The following is an 18,153-nucleotide window of genomic DNA, read 5'->3' as shown; positions in this document are numbered from 1 at the left end:
ACACATGCAACAGGGGCCCAAACAGTTGGGCCATCTTCCACTGCTTTTCCCAGGTCATGAGCATGGAGCTGGATCACAAGTGGAACAACCAGGACACGAACTGGTGTCCATATGGGATGTTGGCATTGCAGGTGTTGGGTTAATCCACTTTGCCACAACACTGGACTCTTGTTTAGTTTTTTAAGACTTGTTATTTGAAAGGCAGAGTGCCAGAGAGAGAGAAAGAAATACCTTCTGTCTGCAACAGCTGGACCTAGATCAGGCTGAAGCCAGGAACTTGATCTGGGTGTCCCATGCGGGTGACAGGAACCTTAATACTTGGGCCATCTGCTGTAGCCTACCAGGTATATTATCAGTAATTTGCCTCAGAAGCTGAGTAACTGGGACTTGAACCAGCAGTCTAATTAGGGGTGTGGGTGTCCTAGGCAGTGGCTTAACTCACTGCACTACAGTCCCCACCCCAAGGGATGTTTTTTTAACAAAGAAAAGAAATAATTGACCTCAGGGAATTTTTAAATATTTAATTTTCCTTTCCCTATTTGAATTAAATCTCTGACCTTGGCAAAGCTTCTCAAATTCTTCTCTCCAGAGCACCTATAAGGGCAGAAAAAATCTATTACTTGAGGGTTTTAACCCTTCCTCAACAATACTTGACTGTAGGCTCATAAGCTGTCTTTGAATATATGCATATTTTGCATTTTCCTGGACATTTTATTGCAGTGTGAAAGGAATTAATTTAACATTGAAGAAACTAGTGCTTCAGAAAATAGGCGTTGTTTATCCTAAAACTTACATAAATACCTTGATATATCACCTACAATCTTTGAGTGGTATTTTTGAAATTAAGATGATAAATGCACCCTTTTTAAAGAACAATTAAATTTTTCTATATATTTGAGAGGAAAAGACAATTTCTTAGCAAGTCCAGCATTCACTTACTTGTTGTTATAATTACAGAAATAAATACACAGAGGCAGTTGTTTGGCTCAGTGGTTAATGTGCTGCTTGGGATGCCTGCATCCCATGTCAGAGTGCCTGGGTTTGAGTCTAGGCTCCTCTTCTGATCTACTGCTAATGTGTATCATGTATTCTGGGAGACAACAGATAATGGCTCAAGTAGTTGGGCCCCTGCCTCCCACATGAGAGACCCAGACTGAGTTCCAGGCTTCTGAGTCCACAGCCCTAGCTGTTGCAGGTATTTTGGGTCTGTTCTTGCAGATGAGAGGTGTCTCTCTCTCTCTCTCTCCTCCTTTCAAATAAACAAATACATTCTAGAAAATAAATGTATATGTACATTAAACTAGTTCTAAACTACTAATGTTTAACTCTTTAAAGAAGTACATTTATAATGATAATGTTACCAATTTGGAATCAAGTTAGTGTTTAGTCTGAAAGATGATTATGTTCTGACGGAATCCCAGCTCACAACCTAGATTACACAGTATGAGAGTAGTGTGACGTAAGAGTGCATGGGTCAAATCCTACCTTAGCATTTCATAAACACCCTTGGGAAGATCATTCCTTGAGATTTCATTTCCTTTCCTATAAATTAAGACCATGATACCTGCCTTATACAGTTATTGGGGAGATTAATTGATTGGGGAGATTAATTGATTAATTGATATGCTGTATATGAAGTACTTAGGATAGTTCCTGCCACAAGGTTAAGTCTTGAAAATGGTAACCATGATTATTGGCTCTCTTGGCAATTGGTAGTAGCTCTATTTTGAGACATCTGATAACTTTGTCTCTTGCTGTCTTTTTCTGTCTGCATTATAATAAAACATCTGCATGGGGTTTTTTTTTTTTTTTTAATTTATTTCTTCATGTATTTGTTTGAAAGGCAAAGAGAGACAGCATGCTCCTATCCACTGATGACTGCCCAAATGCACATAACAGCCAGGGCTGAGTGGAGCCCAAGCCTGGAACTGGGAACTCGATCTAGATCTCCCACTGGATGACAGGAACTCAGTTACTTAAGCGATCACCCTGCCTTTCAGGGTCTGTATTAGCAGGAAGCTGGAGTCAGGACAAGAGCAAGTACCTGAACCCAGGCACTTCCACATGGGACACAGGTGTCTTAACTTAGTGGTTAAGACCTACCCCTGAGATGTCTTCTGACCTCACTTATTGAGCATGTCATTTAAGTGTTAACTCTTAGTTCATTACGGAGATCCTGTTTAGTGCCAGTTAGTTCATATGGGCATTGGAGTTCCACAATAAAACTGGGGTTATGAATGAGTTACCCTGATTTTAGGATATTTAAAAAAATTTTTAATTCTTAGATTTTTTTTATTTATTTGAGAGGTAGAGTTACAGACAGAGTGAAACAGAGAGAAAGGTCATCCATCTACTGGTTTACTCCCCAAATGGCTGCAGTTGCCGGAGCTGGGACAGCCGGGAGCTCGGAGCTTCTTCCAGATCTCCCACACAGGTGCATAGCCCAAGCACTTGGACCATCTTAAACTGCTTTTCCAGCCCATAGCAGAGAGATGAATTGGAAGAGGAGCAGCTGGGACTAGAATTGGCACCCATATGGGATGTTCATGCTGCGTGCAGGGGCTTAGCCCACTATGCCATGGCACTGACCCCAAAGTCTTTTTGATTTTTGATGTAAAAATGCTAAATTTAAAAATCTCTGGATACTTACAGACTCTCAAAGAATATATACCCTGGGGATCTAAAAATTAGTTTGAGAAACTGTGTGCATTTTAGGGGATAAACCAGCAGATAGAAGATCGTTGTCTCTCATTCTTTGCCTTTGAAAATAAAATGAAAGATAAGTAAAAACGTTAAAAATAAATAAATTCGATAGTGCTGTCATCTAAACTCATCTTAGTATATAACTGTATTATCGAACTGAATTTCCAAAGGATGTTGTTTCTCTGCCACTGTTTTCTCATAAGTGAGGCAGTAGAGGACTACCTATTTCTGAGTTTTCCTCTTTGCCTCATTCTCTCTGTTCTCAAATATGTGGTTTCTGTATTGAGAGTTGCCTTCTATTACTTTACTCTTTTTTTCAAGATTTATTTATTTACTTTGAAAGAGTTAGAGAGAAGGAGAGGCAGGCAGAGAGAGAGAGGTCTTCCATCTGCTGGTTCACTCCTCAATTGTCTGCAACGGCTGGAGCTGCGCTGATCCGGAGCCAGGAGCTTCTTCTGGGTCTCCCATGCGGTGCAGGGGCCCAAGGGCTTGGGCCATCTTCTACTGCTTTCCCAGGCCATAGCAGAGAGCTGGATTGGAAGTGGAACAGCTGGGTCTCAAACCAGCGCCCGTATGGGATGCCAGCACTGCAGGCGGCAGCTTTACCCGCTATGCCACAGTGCTGGCCCCCTATTACTTTACTCTTTCAACCACATGTTTTCCCTTTCCATTTATACACAGAGTAATAATGAACAGATGGTTGTGGCAGCGGAAGCTTATTCTTTATTTAATTTGTGAAGTTGGTTTAATACCATATCCTAGAAATCAGAATCCAGAACTCATGATTTGGTTTGTTCTAATATGCCTCTGGGGCTGGAGGGATAAGATTCTTAGTGGCTTTATTAGTGGGTTGACCATCATGTTGACCCTATTAAGTAAGGTTCAAAAGAATCTGCCTTAAGGACATAGGGTGAAATGAGTGTGTGTATGTATATAGTTGTATACATGTGCAAATATATATATATACCACATATATAAGGTGTGTATATGTATAAATACATACATATGAGGAAACTTGAAAGTTTGTGGAAAATGGAATTCAAAGATCAGTGTGAAAGCTTAAAATATTCTTTGGTAGAAAATAATAACTGAATTATAGGAAGTATGTTTTCTCTAGTTCTTTTTCACCTCTTTCTTGTTTTGTGTTTTCTTGTTAAGTCATTCGTGCTCCTGCCAGTTACTGTATATAGTCTTCTGGCTTTTTTCCCCAAGACTTTGATCTTGACTGTCGCTCCCCCTCTTCGTGGAGGAACGACACTAAACCCTGCCTAGGCTTCATATCCGAGTCACGGCACCATTATGTCGCTCCCCCTCTTCGTGGAGGAGCAACACTGAACCCTGCGCTGTTCTTTCTGTCTGCTCGGCCCTCCCCGGGTTTGCTGCTGGTTCTTCCCGGGTTGGCTACTATCCCTTCCACCTCCGTGGAAGGGCAGTTCCCCCTGGCCGCATTCCCCACTTCCGCAGGGGAGCGGCACACCGCCGGCCGGCTTTCTCGGGGGCTGCACGGGTTCCCTTAGATGTTCCCCATAGATGTTCCTGGTGCATGCCGTCTCTCTCCTCCTTTATAGTCCTCCTCTGCCAATCCTAACTCGGCTGCCCACACGCCGAGTACGCTGCTCTCCTCCAATCAGGAGCAAGTCCTACAGTTTATTAGTTGAACTGGAGGCAGCTGTGCGGAAGCTGTTTACTTCTCTCCCAGCACCATATTGTGGGAGAGCAGATGCATAGAATAAGTCTTAATTCCAGTAACAGTCTAGTCCGGTTTGCTCCCCACATTGACTATGAAACTGTTCTTTTTATTTGGACTACTTCACTTTTTCTTTTTCTCTCTCTATTGTCACCTCTTTGCAAAATAAGATATATTTTCTCTCTCCTCTTCCTTTTTCCCCTCTCTCTCTCTTCAAGTTTATGATTTTTCACTATTTTCTAGGTCCTTTTCTCAGTTGCACATTTCCTTACCATCCTTTAACTTTGCTCTGAAGTGTTCATTATAAAAATTTAGTGATAATTACCAGCATCTTTGTGTTACGGTGACTACCAACATTTGCTCCCAACGTTTGCTTTTTTCCCTTTGTTATTACCTCTAATAACTCATATGTATCATCAGTGTGTATCTCAGAAGAAAGCATAGAAAAGGCCTATCCTGGGTCTTTCCTGTTTGAATTACAATGAAATTCAAGCTAAATGTTTTTTTTAAATTCATATGCATATTTTTAAGAACTATATATACTTATGTGAGACATATCAGATACAAAATAGGCACTAATAAAGATACTGTGAAAAATTGGTGAGAATTTTAGTCTTTGGTATTATATATTTGCAAATGTACATTTATAAGTTATAAATCTTACTCAGTTGTGCTATGTATATAAACCATCACCATATTTGTCTTAGGGAATTAACTTGTAGGCTTTTTGGCTGCCAAACTGGCAACATGATGTGTTTACTAGCAAAATTTTTTTTTTTATTTTTTTTTATTTTTTGACAGGCAGAGTGGACAGTGAGAGAGAGAGAGACAGAGAGAAAGGTCTTCCTTTGCCGTTGGTTCACCCTCCAATGGCCGCCGCGGCCGGCGCGCTGCGGCCGGCGCACCGCGCTGATCCGATGGCAGGAGCCAGGAGCCAGGTGCTTTTCCTGGTCTCCCATGGGGTGCAGGACCCAAGCACCTGGGCCATCCTCCACTGCACTCCTGGGCCACAGCAGAGAGCTGGCCTGGAAGAGGGGCAACCGGGACAGAATCCGGCGCCCCGACCGGGACTAGAACCCGGTGTGCCGGCGCCGCAAGGCGGAGGATTAGCCTAGTGAGCCGCGGCGCCGGCCACTAGCAAAATATTTATAGGAAGATAGGTAGGTGTAAGAGCTGAGTATACCAGTGGAAATATTACCATAATTCAGCTTCTGTGGGTTAAAACTCTACCTGAAGTATATTAGTGCTTCCTTGCATCTTTGTATTTCCCAGAAGAGTTCATCTTTGCTTTAGGAAATCTCTGTACCTTTCTCAGTTTTGCTGTGTACTGTAAAACTGCTTTAAAAAGTTAGTCTTTTTAAAATACACTGATACACTACAAAAGGATTTCAAATGTTTCTTTTAAATTGCCTTCCAATTGAACCATGTGTATGTAATCTGTAAGGCTTTTTTTTTTTTTTTTTTTTTTTTTTTTTGCTGAACAATCTTTAGACACTATCACTTACTATCTGCCCTGAGAATACTTATGTAGTAATAGCTTAGTACTCGAAATTTTTTTTAAAGAAAGTTCTACCAATAATTTTTTTTCTTAGAATTTGCAGTCATGTTTTCTTTATACTTATGCTACTTTGGCTTTATTTAGCATATTAAGTGAGAATACCCTAAGACTTGGTAATGTTGTAAAGCCTCCAGTGATATTTCCAAAGGCATTTGAGAATTTAGCCAACTACAGATTAAGAATAGTCTACATAGTATTACACTTACTCTTTTTTTTTCTTTTTCTTTTATGTATGTATTTATTTACTTTTTATTTTTTACAGGCAGAGTGGACAGTGAGAGAGAGAGACAGAGAGAAAGGTCTTCCTTTTGCCGTTGGTTCACCCTCCAATGGCCGCCACGGCCGGCGCGCTGCGGCTGGCGCACCGCACTGATCCAATGGCAGGAGCCAGGTGCTTCTCCTGGTGTCCCATGGGGTGCAGGGCCCAAGCACTTGGGCCATCCTCCACTGCACTCCCTGGCCACAGCAGAGAGCTGGCCTGGAAGGAGGGCAACCGGGACAGAATCCAGTGCCCCGATTGGGACTAGAACCTGGTGTGCCGGCGCCGCAAGGCGGAGGATTAGCCTAGTGAGCTGCGGCGCTGGCCTTACACTTACTCTTTAAATATTTGTCTTCCATCTACTTGAGAGGCAAAGTGAGCACACTCCATTCCACTGGTTCACTACCTAAGTGTAGACCAAGCCAGGCCAGGCCAGAGCTAAAAGCCAGGATCACAATCTGAATCTCCTGTAAGAGTGACAGGAACCCAGTAACTAGAACCATCACCACTGCCTCCCAGGGTCAAACCCATGCCTGTACTTCTGATACCAGTTGCAAATTTTGGAGGAGTTTGAAATTTCCCCAAACTTTCCTCAGGTTTGATTGATTGTTACTCAGCCTCACAAATCTTACAGAAAATTAGTATATTGATGATTATAGTTTTTTTGTAGAGAAAATATACAGATAAAATCAAAGGAAGAGCAGTAGAGCAGAGTCTAGGAAAGGTACCACAGCAGAGTGTATCTGTTGTACTTTCCCTATGGAGTTACGCATGAGTTACTTCCTTGGGGTAGATGTGTGACAGTACTGAGAGAGTATTGTCAGCCAAAGAATCTTACCCCAAACCTTGGTGCCAGAGTTTTTGTTAGGGCCCAGTCACATCTTGTTGTATGGCTGACATTTTTTCCCCCTCAGCTCTGTGGAGGCAGAACTGCCACATGGTCTGGGCCTGCATCATTAATCACTTTTGTGATTTGTCCAATGGCTAAATCCCCAGGCAGGCAAAACACTGCTCTTAGCCATGACATTCCGAAGGCCTATAGCTCACTTCTCAGTAGCCAAGAACAGTACCCTGTCTTTGGATAACATTAGTTTCTCACTACACAAGGCATATTTTTGAAGATTTGGTGCTTTACATAAGTCTGTACCCTGAGCATGTGTGAAAGCATTATGCAAGAAAGTGCACATTTTTGTTCAATGCAGAGGTAAACTCCCATTATAATTTCCACTATCGTTTCTTCCATAATTGTATCTTTATTTTTTTCTACTTACTGGTTATCTTGTGATTTCTAATTTAAGTTAATTCATTTTTTAAAAAATGCTTAATATAAGATACCTCATGATTTGTTTACTAGTTAATCTCTGTCAAACATGTCCAATATATGTCTTTATTTGTCCTCATTTTGTTGCCATAAGCATTTTAAACTTCTGTAAACACTTTGTTAACATAAAGCAAATCATAAAGGCTGAGGAATTTTCCTCCATTTTCTAGGTGGAGAAACTGAACCATAGAAGTATTTCTTCAGAACCCAGTCAGGTTTACGATTAGTTTCTCTAATCTAACTGAATTATGCAAATTGCAATACTTAGTTATTGGAACTAAATTTCATTATGTTCAAAATCTCTAATTGTATGATCACAAAGTAGGTGATACATTAATAGATATGTAAGGTACATGTAGAAAGGGTAAGTTTTATTGTAGATGTATTTTCTACCTCATTAATTCAGTATTCTGTAGCAAATTTATAAAATGCTACTTTGAATAGAAATAGTTAAATTTGAACACTAACATTGCTCTTTCCTCATTATTGCGTTCTGCACTGCTGTCTTAGGATGTCAACCATGGATTAACTGAGGTAAGTTTGGTGTAATGAAGTCTCATGTTCAGAGTAAGATACACTGTTGTTTCCTATGTGATAGGAAAGCTGAAAGTTCCTCCTGGGTGTAGTCTTTAAAAATGTGTATAGGAAGTTCCTCCTGGGTGAGGTTTTTAAAAAAAATGTGTATAGGTATATGTTCATTGTCTGTCTGTCTGTCTCTCTCTCTCTCTCTTTAAAAAAAAAAAAATTTATTCAGTCACTTGAAAGAGCCAGAAAGAGGGGCAGGGGAAGGTATCTTCCATCCACTGGTTCAGTCCCCAAATGGTCGCAATGGCCAAGGCTGGGCCAGGACTGAAGGCAGGAGCGAGGAGCTTGTTCTCAGTCTCCCAAGGACTTGGGCCATCCTCCACTGCTTTCTCAGGCACATTAGCAGGGAGCTGAATCAGAAGTGGAGCAGCCCGCACTTGAACCATGGCCCACATGGGATGCCAGCGCTGAAGGTGGAGGCTTTATCTGCTACACCAGAGCAACAGCCCCTCATTGTCGCTTTTTAAATTGAGTCCTTAAAAATTTTAGAAGGATTTAAGAAAAGTAAAACCTATATTAATTAAACATTATACCTCAGTTATGTATTTCAGCAATAATTGATTTAAAATAGTTCCTGTGTGCTCCTTAAGTCTTCCAGTATCAAATATAATGTGTCCTCAGAGTATAAAAAGGCAAACTTTTTATAAAAAGGCAAACTTTAAAATTTGGTAAATGACTATTGACTTTTCTTAAAGCTAATAATTGCTACTAAAAATAGTTACAAAGTTAAACTCTTGAGTATTAATCATCTTTCTCATTTTTGTTCTCTCTCTCTCTCTCTCTCTCTCTCTCTATATATATATATATATATATATAAAAAGTTCTGGCATTTGGCCTAAGTAGTCAGCACCCTTAAATACCCTTTTAACATTTGGAAACATTTCTTTTATCTTTTAGCAATTGGTAGAGTTTGCTTTGGCTTTGCTTTTTGTTTGTATTACTTGGTATGCTTTTCTTAGCACTTGAAACAGAGAAGCATTTTTGAGATGTCTTTACATTGTAGGTCTAATATTGTTTGCCTCATCATTCACAAATAGAAGTAGCACCATAAGATTATGAAAATGTAAGGTTTGTGAAGTTTAAGTGCACTTTGGAAATAATCTGAATCTTCTAAATTTTCAGAGAATTAAAATTATTTTTTATGACCAATAACTAGGTAGTCACACAGATACAGGATGAGGGTTGGCCTTGTCACATGAAAAACACAGGAAGAGTGATAATTTACTATTAGGTGCATGTAACTCAGCATACTGTCTTATATATGAGGACAAAGTCGATGGTTATTGGGCAGTATTAGATTACTTTTTTTGTTATTTTTTGCCAAAGTTAAGAGGGACTTGAAATATATAGAAAAGAAGACAGGCTAGAGAAGACTTAAAGTCATATTTTCAAAATGGCTTGAAAAACTGGGCATGTTAGCATGGAGAAAACACAATTTATGGAGAGCAAGGTCAGGACTTTATGCCATATACACTTCCTGCAAGGGCAAAACAAAGAAAAAGTTAGGCATGGTAATATATAGAAATGCAAATTCAGACTCAACATAAATAAATTTTTGATCACTTAAAAAGAAATGAAGTGTTTCCTAGTGTATTCTTCATGGTAAGCCTTTACATGGCATGGGCATTGTGTCGGGACTAGCACAAAAATACTACCTTGTTGGATAGATGGTAGGACACTCTCCGACAGCAAGCAAGTCTGACTGACAAATGATAATAATCCTTTATATTTTAACTTAAAATACTTTGGCAGTCAAGCACTACATTGCCTGCTAGGATAAGTAGTTGTCTATAACATGTCTAATATCTGATAATGGTAATAGTAAATCAGTTCTCCTAACTTTAAAAGCTAACATAATAATACTAATGATGCTTCTTTTGAATGTTAAGTGAATGAGCAGATTATTGGACTGATAATAATTCTGGCATCCTAATGGTACTTAAGAAATATCTGTTAAATGAAGGAATAGGGTTTGCTTAAACAGTATGTTTCATTTATAATTCCTGAACCACACATAATTGAATGAATTAATATGATCAGCTTTATAAAAAATGACTCCACCCACAATAAATGTCACAAATCAACTTATACTAATAAATTAATTTTTTATTTCCAGTTGGCAGATATCCCTGTAACAATCTGCACATATCCATTTGTATTTGATGCCCAAGCAAAAACTACTCTGTTACAGACAGATGCAGTCTTACAGATGCAGGTAAAATATTGTATAATACTAATCTGATTTGAGAGTGATCTTGTAAATTGTTACTGTGATGTTCTTAAAAAGTAGATAATTGAAATTTGCCTATAAGCATTAATATTTGGGGGCATTTTGTATCATTGTAGTGCCTTGCAAAATACCTTCAGAAGCTATCAAAAGACTGTTGCATGCTGTGACATGTGGATACTTGCAGAAATTCATGGAAATGTGTTTTTTTAAAAAACTATGAATGCATTTTAATGTTTTTACACCTAAATAAACTTTGAAGTATCCTCATATGTTCTTATAAAGGCTGCTTTAACAAAAGGAGCTTCTTATAAAAAAGCTTCAGTGAAATAGAATTCCTTTTTTAAAAAAAGATTTATCTATTTATTTGAAAGAGTTAGAGAGAGAGAGGAAGAGAAAGAGATCCATCTTCCATCCATTGGTTCTTTCCCCTTGCTGCTTCATTGGCCAGGGGAAGCCAGGTGACAGGGGCCCAAGCACTTGGGCTATCCTCCACTGCTTTTCCCAGTCCATTAACAGGGAGCTGGATCAGAAGTAGAGCAGCCAAGACACGAATCGTCAGCATTGCCAGTGTCACAGGCAGCAACTTTACCTAATATGCCACAGCACCGGCCCCAAAAGTAGAATTATTAAATCTCTAACCATTTATATCTTTTAAAATGCTATAAAACTCTTTGATTGTATAAATAAGCAGTCTGTATAGCAGTTTAACATTTATACTTGATAAAATCTTGAATTGTTTCAAAATCTGGTAGAAGTAGCCAGAACAGAGGTGATGTTAAAGTAGGAAGTGATCTTTTGCTAGGAGGATATGAAGTTTTCTTGAAAAAAGTTTTAGTAGTAGCATGTTTGTCATTATCTCCTATTCCTTTCTCCTCTTCCCGTCCTTTCTCCTCACATTTTATGTTGAACATTTTTTCAGTTACAGTGATTTTTTTTTAAACTAGTCCATATTGTGACTTTGAAGGATTATAGTAGGCTTGCTTTAAAAGATTGATTTATTTTAAAGGCAGAATAATAGGGATGGGGGGAGAAGTGGTGCAGAGGAAGAAAGAGCATTGTGTGAGTACTGTATTCCAAACACTGGTTCACTCCCCAAATGGCTGTAACAGCTAGCTGTGGCTGCACCACGCCAAAGCCAGGAGCCAGGAATTCATCTTGGTCTCCCACATGGGTGGCAGGGAGTCAAATACTTGAGCCACCATCTGTTACTTGCTAGGCACATTAGCAGGGAGCTTGATTGGAAGTGGAATAGCTGGAAATCAAACCGACACAACAGTATGGGGTGTGGGCATCCCAAGCAGTAATTTAACCTGCTGCACCACAATACCCACTGCCTCCAAACATTTTAATAACAGGAAATTATAAAAATGTGCTTATTTCCATGTATACCAACAGAAGAAATAACTATTCTTGTAGTTTTCTGTGCTAACAGCTCACAGCTAGTTTTTTTGAAGTCTTTGTTAAAATGATGTGTTAATAATTGGTGCTTTTATATGGGATATTTCATTTTAGCACAAGAACACAAGAAAGCCATAGGAAAAGAACAAAAGCTTTAAGTGGACGAGCCAGTGTTTGGTTTGTGAGCACATATGGTAATCACTGTACTAGATCAATTTCTGTAAAATACTTCCTTAGCCTGGTTGTTCCTTACTTTCTTTAAAGGTTTGTTTTATAGTGTTTTCTATTTTCCCCCTCACTCTCCCTCCCTCCCTACCTCTCAACTTACATTTTTTTTAAAGAAAAAATAGTGCTCAGATTTCTCAGTTCAGTGTTGTATATAGTTCTTTGCCTACTTACTTTAATGATGTCATACATTAATATGAAACAAAATCAAAGAATACACTTTATACTCAGTTTATTAAGTTCTTACGTATTAGATACTGTGTTAAGTACTGTGTAAATGTCAGTAGCATAGGAATTCTTACAGGAATTAGTGTGCCTATAACTAATAGGTTCGTTTATCCAGTCACAGTAACTTCTTTGTAGCATTGCTTTTAAAATTTTAATCTTTTGTTTTGTAGATGGCTATTGACCAGGCCCACAGACAGAATGTCTCCTCTCTTTTTCTCCCAGTTATTGAATCTGTGAATCCCTGCTTAATTCTAGTGGTGCGTAGAGAAAACATTGTAGGAGATGCAATGGAAGTTCTTAGGAAAACAAAGAACATAGATTACAAAAAGCCGCTCAAGGTAACTTGGCATCTCCTGTGTTGTATAATTGTTACTTTTGTTTAGATACTAAGTTAAAATTTTTCTATTTCTATTTAGTATATCTTTGAAACTTAAAATGTCTGTGAATTGCAAGATATTTCTTAGTAATAATAAGTGAGATGCTATAGTGTCTTCAGAATGTACTTGGATTTCCTATTGACTAATCCATATTTGTATTATGCAATTTTAGGTTATATTTGTTGGAGAAGATGCTGTTGATGCAGGAGGGGTACGCAAAGAATTTTTCTTGCTCATCATGAGGGAATTACTGGATCCTAAATATGGCATGTTTAGGTATTATGAAGATTCCAGGCTTATTTGGTTTTCTGATAAGGTAAGATGTGCAACCATCTAAATTACTTCTGTATATTTATAAATGTGTCGAGTTAACTTAGTGAAGAAGAGTTATTAGTGAATTTCTAACATTTTATTCAGAGATTTGCTTTATTACAGTCTGAAAAATTATGAACTTTTAGAGTTGGAGTTTTCAGATGCAGTAATGCTTACCAACACATTGCAAATGAACAAAATTAATTAATCACATATTTTTGTAAATAAAGTCATGCTCATTCATTTACCAGTTGTCCATGGGTACTTTCGAGCTATAATAGTAGAGGCAGAGTTCAGTAGTTATAATAGAGACCTCATTAGCAACAAAGTTTAAAATATTTACCATCTGGCCCTTTATAGAAAATGTTTGATGACCCCTTAGATTTAGAGACTATAAGAGAAATGGATGAATTCTGAGTTGAAAAAATTTGAATACAGTATCTACACTGGTTATTAAATCCTTAATGTGTTAAATCATTGTGCCAGGAGGCTGACTATGATATAAACAGTCACTGATGCTCAGGACTCATTCTTTCATTGAGGGTTGCGAAATGATGCTACTCACTGTAATTTTGTTTTCATTGTCTGAATACTTAAGTATAGAGAAATGACCCCACACTGTTTGACTCCTTAGTAGTATAATTCATGTTGTGTGGTGATTTTTCTAAGGACTCAGTTTATTAGCATCCTGCAGTGATTATTTTGCTTGTACTTCCAAATATCATGTTTTCATAGTTTTAAACTTACTTGATGGTTTTCAGTCCTTGTAAATAATGTCTGTATTGATGGTCATATTGTCCTATGTTTGTCCAGGGAGAACAACTTCAGTTGGTGCCTGAGTCTTTTTAGAAACTTAGTAATTCTGTATCTGGTTTGACAGAATGTTCCAGACTTATACATTTACTGCCTAACAGTACCAGCATTATCACTGATGCTGTGTTACTGAAAATAGTTTTTAGATTGTTTTGTAATTCTTTTTGACCTTATGTTTTACCCTAGTAGAGATATGCAGGCAAATAATGTCTTGCAAGTGTTAAACTCAGTATAGTTTGATCACCAAGCAGTTAAAAATTTAAATTAATTCATTTTTATTTTTTAGAAATTGCCTGTTTAAATCTAGCTTTATAATAATATACAATATTTATATAGTTGCAAAGTCGCATCTACAAGATAATATATAAAGAGGCCAAGCTTCATCTTTTCTTTTCTCACTGCAAGTGATTTTTGTAAAGATTTATTTATTTATTTGAAAGAGTTACAGAGAGAGGGAAAGACAGAAACATATTTCATGTATTTGTGAATTTTCCAGATTTCCTTCTATAATTGATTTCTAGCTTCATTCCATTGTGATCTGAGATTTTTTTTTAGTGATTGTAATCTTTTAAAATTCATGTTAAGTCTCTTATTAAAAATGTTCCATGTGTGCTTAAGAACAGGTATTCTTTTCTTATTGGATAGAGTATCCTATACATATCTGTTAAGCCTTGTATGTAGACTTACAGTATCTGTTGTTTTAAGATCCCTTTCTTTGTTGATCTTTTTGATGGTTATTCTATCCATTATTGAAAGTGGGTTATGAAAAACACTGCTATTGTAGAACTTCCTGTTTCCTCCTTCAGTTCTGTCAGTTTTTGCTTCATATATTTTCAGAACTTTGTTTTGAAAGTACTTAAGTTTTTAATATTTTCTTGATGAATTGACCCTTTTATCCTTATATGTCTTTGTCTTTTCCAACAATTTTGTCTGATATCATCTAGTCTGTTATTAGTAGTCATTCTACCTTTTCTTTTGTTACCATTTACGTGGAATTTTTCCCCAAACTTTCACTTTTAACCTATTTGTATTTTGGATCTAAAGCATGACTTATTTAACATACTGTTAGATCATGTTTAATGCATTCAGCCAGTCTGTTTTTGGTTGTGGAGTTTAATCCATTTACCTTTAAAGTAAGTACTGATAAGGAAGCATTTCTGCCATTTTGATGTTTGGTTTATATATATATATATATATATATATATTTTTTTTTTTTGGTTCCTTAATCCCCCCATGGTCCATTTTCTTTGTTTTTTCTAGTGTACCATTTTGATTCGTTTTTTGCATACATTTTAGTGCTTGCCCTTGAAGTTGCAGTTACCATCTTAAATTTATAACTTCCTGGCTTGCATTAATACTATTCAACTTCAATAGTATATAGAAACTGTTTTCTTAGCTCGCTCTCTCCTTTATTTTGTTATTATTAGAACTTAAATCTTTTGGCCGGCGCCGCGGCTCACTAGGCTAATCCTCTGCCTTGCAGCGCTGGCACACCAGGTTCTAGTCCCGGTCGGGGTGCCGGATTCTGTCCCGGTTGCCCCTCTTTCAGGCCAGCTCTCTGCTGTGGCCCGGGAGTGCAGTGGAGGGTGGCCCAGGTGCTTGGGCCCTGCATCCCATGGGAGACCAGGATAAGTACCTGATTCCTGCCATCGGATCAGCGTGGTGTGCCGGCCGCAGCGCGCCCTCTCTCTCTCACTGTCCACTCTGCCTGTCAAAAAAAAAAAAATCTTAAATCTTTTTATATTGTTTTCCATTCACATATGTTGGTATTATTTTATGCATTTGCTTTTAACCATATAGAAAAGGAGTTATAAATAAAAAATGAAACAACACTGGCTTTTATATCTGTGTAGCTACCTTGAGCAGAAATCTTTATTTCTTTGTGTGACTTTTTTTTTTTTAAAGATTTATTTATTTTACTTGAAAGTCAGAGTTACACAAAGAGAGGAGAGGCAGAGAGAGAGGTCTTCCATCCGCTGGTTCACTCCCCAATTGGCCACAACAGCTGGAGCTGTGCTAATCCAAAGCCAGGAGCCAGGAGTTTCTTCCGGGTCTCCCATGCGGGTGCAAGGGCCCACGGGCTTGGGCCATCTTCTTCTTTCCCAGGCCATAGCAGAGAGATAGATTGGAAGTGTAGCAGCCAGGACTTGAACCGGCGCCTGTTTGGGATGCCGGCACTGCAGGCGGTGGCATCGGCCCCGTCTTCATGTGACTCTTACTGTAATGCGTTCTTTCCTCAACCTAAAATACTTTGGCGTTTCTTGTAGGGAAGTTCTGGTAATAGTAAGCTCCCTCAGTTTTTGTTTATCTGAGAGTGGCTTAATTTTCCCCTTACTCTTTAAGTGCTTTTTCCCTTTTTTTTTCTTTTTCAAGATTTATTTATTTGAAAGGCAGATTTACAGGGAGGCAGAGAAAGAGAGAGGTCTTCTATCTTCTGGTTCACTCCCCAAATAGCCACAACGGCCAGAGTTGGGCCTATCTGAAGCCAGGAGCCAGTAGCTTCTTCCAGGTCTTTCACATGGGTGCAGGTACCCAAGCACTTGGTCCATATTCTACTGCTTTCCTGGGCCATAGCAGAAGAGAGCTGGATCAGAAGTGAAGCAGCCAGGACTTGAACCCATATGGGATGTCAGCACTGCCAGCGGCAGCTTTACCCGCTATGCCACAGCGCCGCCCCACATTTTCCCGTAATACAGAATTCTTTTTTGATAGCTTTTTCTTTCCTACCTAAAAAATGTCATCTCACTGCCTTCTGTCACTCACTGTTTGAAAACCCTTATTCTGCAAGTGTCTCCTTCCCATCTTCTTCATTGCCAAGCGTTTCAATTTGTTGCTTGCACTGGTACTTCTTACCCCTGGGGACCATGGCTAATATATTGCTTTTAAATGTTTTTGACAAGTGCCACTCACCCTGGAAACTGCTTAAGATCGATTGAGGCAAAATATAGGCAAGTCCTTGGGATAAGCCCCCAGAATGCAGGCTGCTGTCTTCATGGCTGTCACACAGCTACAGAGTGGGATTTTTTTTTATTTTTTAAGAAAGCTTTTATTTAATAAATATAAATTTCATAGTTACAACTTTTGGAATATAGTAATTCTTTCCCCCATACCCACCCTCGCACCCCCAAGCCATCCCACTTCCTACTGCCTCTCCCATCCCATTCATCATTTTTTTTAACTTTTATTTAATGAATATAAATTTCCAAAGTACAGCTTATGGATTACAATGGCTTCCCCCCCATAACGTCCCTCCCACCCGCAACCCTCCCCTTTCCCACTCCCTCTCCCCTTCCATTCACATCTAGATTCATTTTCGATTCTCTTTATATACAGAAGATCAGTTTAGCATACATTAAGTAAAGATTTCAACAGTTTGCTCCCACACAGAAACATAAAGTGAAAAATACTGTTTGAGTACTGGTTATAGCATTAAATCTCAATGTACAGCACACTAAGGACAAAGATCCTACATGAGGAGTAAGTGCACAGTGACTCCTGTTGTTTACTTAACAAATTGACACACAGCTGCAGAGTGGGATGTTATAAACAGTTTAAAATATAACAGTGTACTCTCAGCAAAATTCGACATCTTTTCTTCATTAAACATTTTTATAGTTGTTTTATAAGTTTTCGATTAGCATCCAACATCCAAAAGTTTACTCTCTGCCATCTTCTTTGTTGTTTTTGTGGAGAGGTGGGGTTTTGGAATTTCCTATACTGCCATTGTTAGGGATATCACCTTATTTATTTATTTGAAAGAGTTACACAGAGGAGAGTCAGAGAGAGAGAGAGATTTTCCATCTGCAGTTTTACTCCCCATTTGGCTGCAACAGCTGGAGCTGTGCCAATCTGAAGTTAGGAGCCAGGAGCTTCATCTGGGTCTCCCACATGGGTTCAGGGGCCCCAAAACTTGGGCCATCTTCTACTGTTTTCCCAAGCCACAGCAGAGAGCTGGATTGGAAGTGGAGCAGCCAGGACTCGAACCAGCACCCATGTGGGATGCTGGCACTGCAGGCGGTGGCTTTACTCGCTATACCACAGCACTGGCCCTGCGATATCACCTTTTATTTGGGGGTTGAGAAAGGGAACATCCAGTTCATTTTAAAGGATATACTGGCACCATTTTTTATCTCTCATGGTACAGTGATAGTGGAGTGTGTCTGCACAAGCGCACATATAGTTTGAAAAATTTTTCCCCTCTGTAGTCCTTTTTATTCTTCCAGGTTTGTTTTGTCTTTTTGTGACCATCAGCTGTTAGTCACATTTATGAGTGTGACACGGAAAATTTACTGTTGGCTTACAGGCCCATTCGTAAGAGTGATTAGGTAGGTACCTTTCAAGAGGGAACCCTCAATGGTCAGTATATATTGTTTTTTTTTTTTTTTTTACTCTTTAGGCTTTCAAGAAAGGTTGTAACCTTGGTTGTCTGTGTTTTGGTAGTGTTCTCAATGCTGTAA

General features: G+C 38.7%; 1 protein-coding gene and 1 long non-coding RNA gene across 8 annotated transcripts in view; one reads left to right on the top strand and one right to left on the bottom strand.

Moving 5' to 3' along the window:
* Nucleotides 1-18,153, top strand: part of HERC4 (HECT and RLD domain containing E3 ubiquitin protein ligase 4) — a 153,174-nt gene that overhangs the window by 117,074 nt on the left and 17,947 nt on the right. For 4 of the 7 annotated variants that reach the window (XR_011382419.2, XM_002718458.6, XM_089314936.1 and 1 more), the window contains 4 exons: nt 8,039-8,062; nt 10,230-10,328; nt 12,365-12,532; nt 12,744-12,887. Coding sequence is in view for 5 of the 7 variants with exons in the window: in XM_002718458.6 (XP_002718504.1) it covers nt 8,039-8,062; nt 10,230-10,328; nt 12,365-12,532; nt 12,744-12,887 (435 nt within the window). In the remaining 2 variants the exon portion in view is untranslated. The remainder of the gene's footprint in view (nt 1-8,038; nt 8,063-10,229; nt 10,329-12,364; nt 12,533-12,743; nt 12,888-18,153) is intronic. The other 3 variants (XR_011382418.2, XM_002718459.6, XM_070057742.1) reach the window with 1 other exon arrangement.
* LOC149122009 (uncharacterized) lies at nt 1,760-5,769 on the bottom strand. Its single transcript, XR_016222218.1, has 2 exons — nt 4,478-5,769; nt 1,760-3,923 (listed from the first exon to the last, which is right to left on the bottom strand). It is a non-coding gene; the product is annotated as an uncharacterized LOC149122009 (long non-coding RNA).

This window comes from Oryctolagus cuniculus, chromosome 15, assembly GCF_051225735.1.
Source record: "Oryctolagus cuniculus isolate XC-2025 breed Fujian yellow rabbit chromosome 15, ASM5122573v1, whole genome shotgun sequence".
Taxonomy (NCBI): Eukaryota; Metazoa; Chordata; class Mammalia; order Lagomorpha; family Leporidae; genus Oryctolagus; species Oryctolagus cuniculus.
Note: the sequence above shows the minus strand (reverse complement) of the source record. Positions and strands in the feature narration are given on the sequence as shown.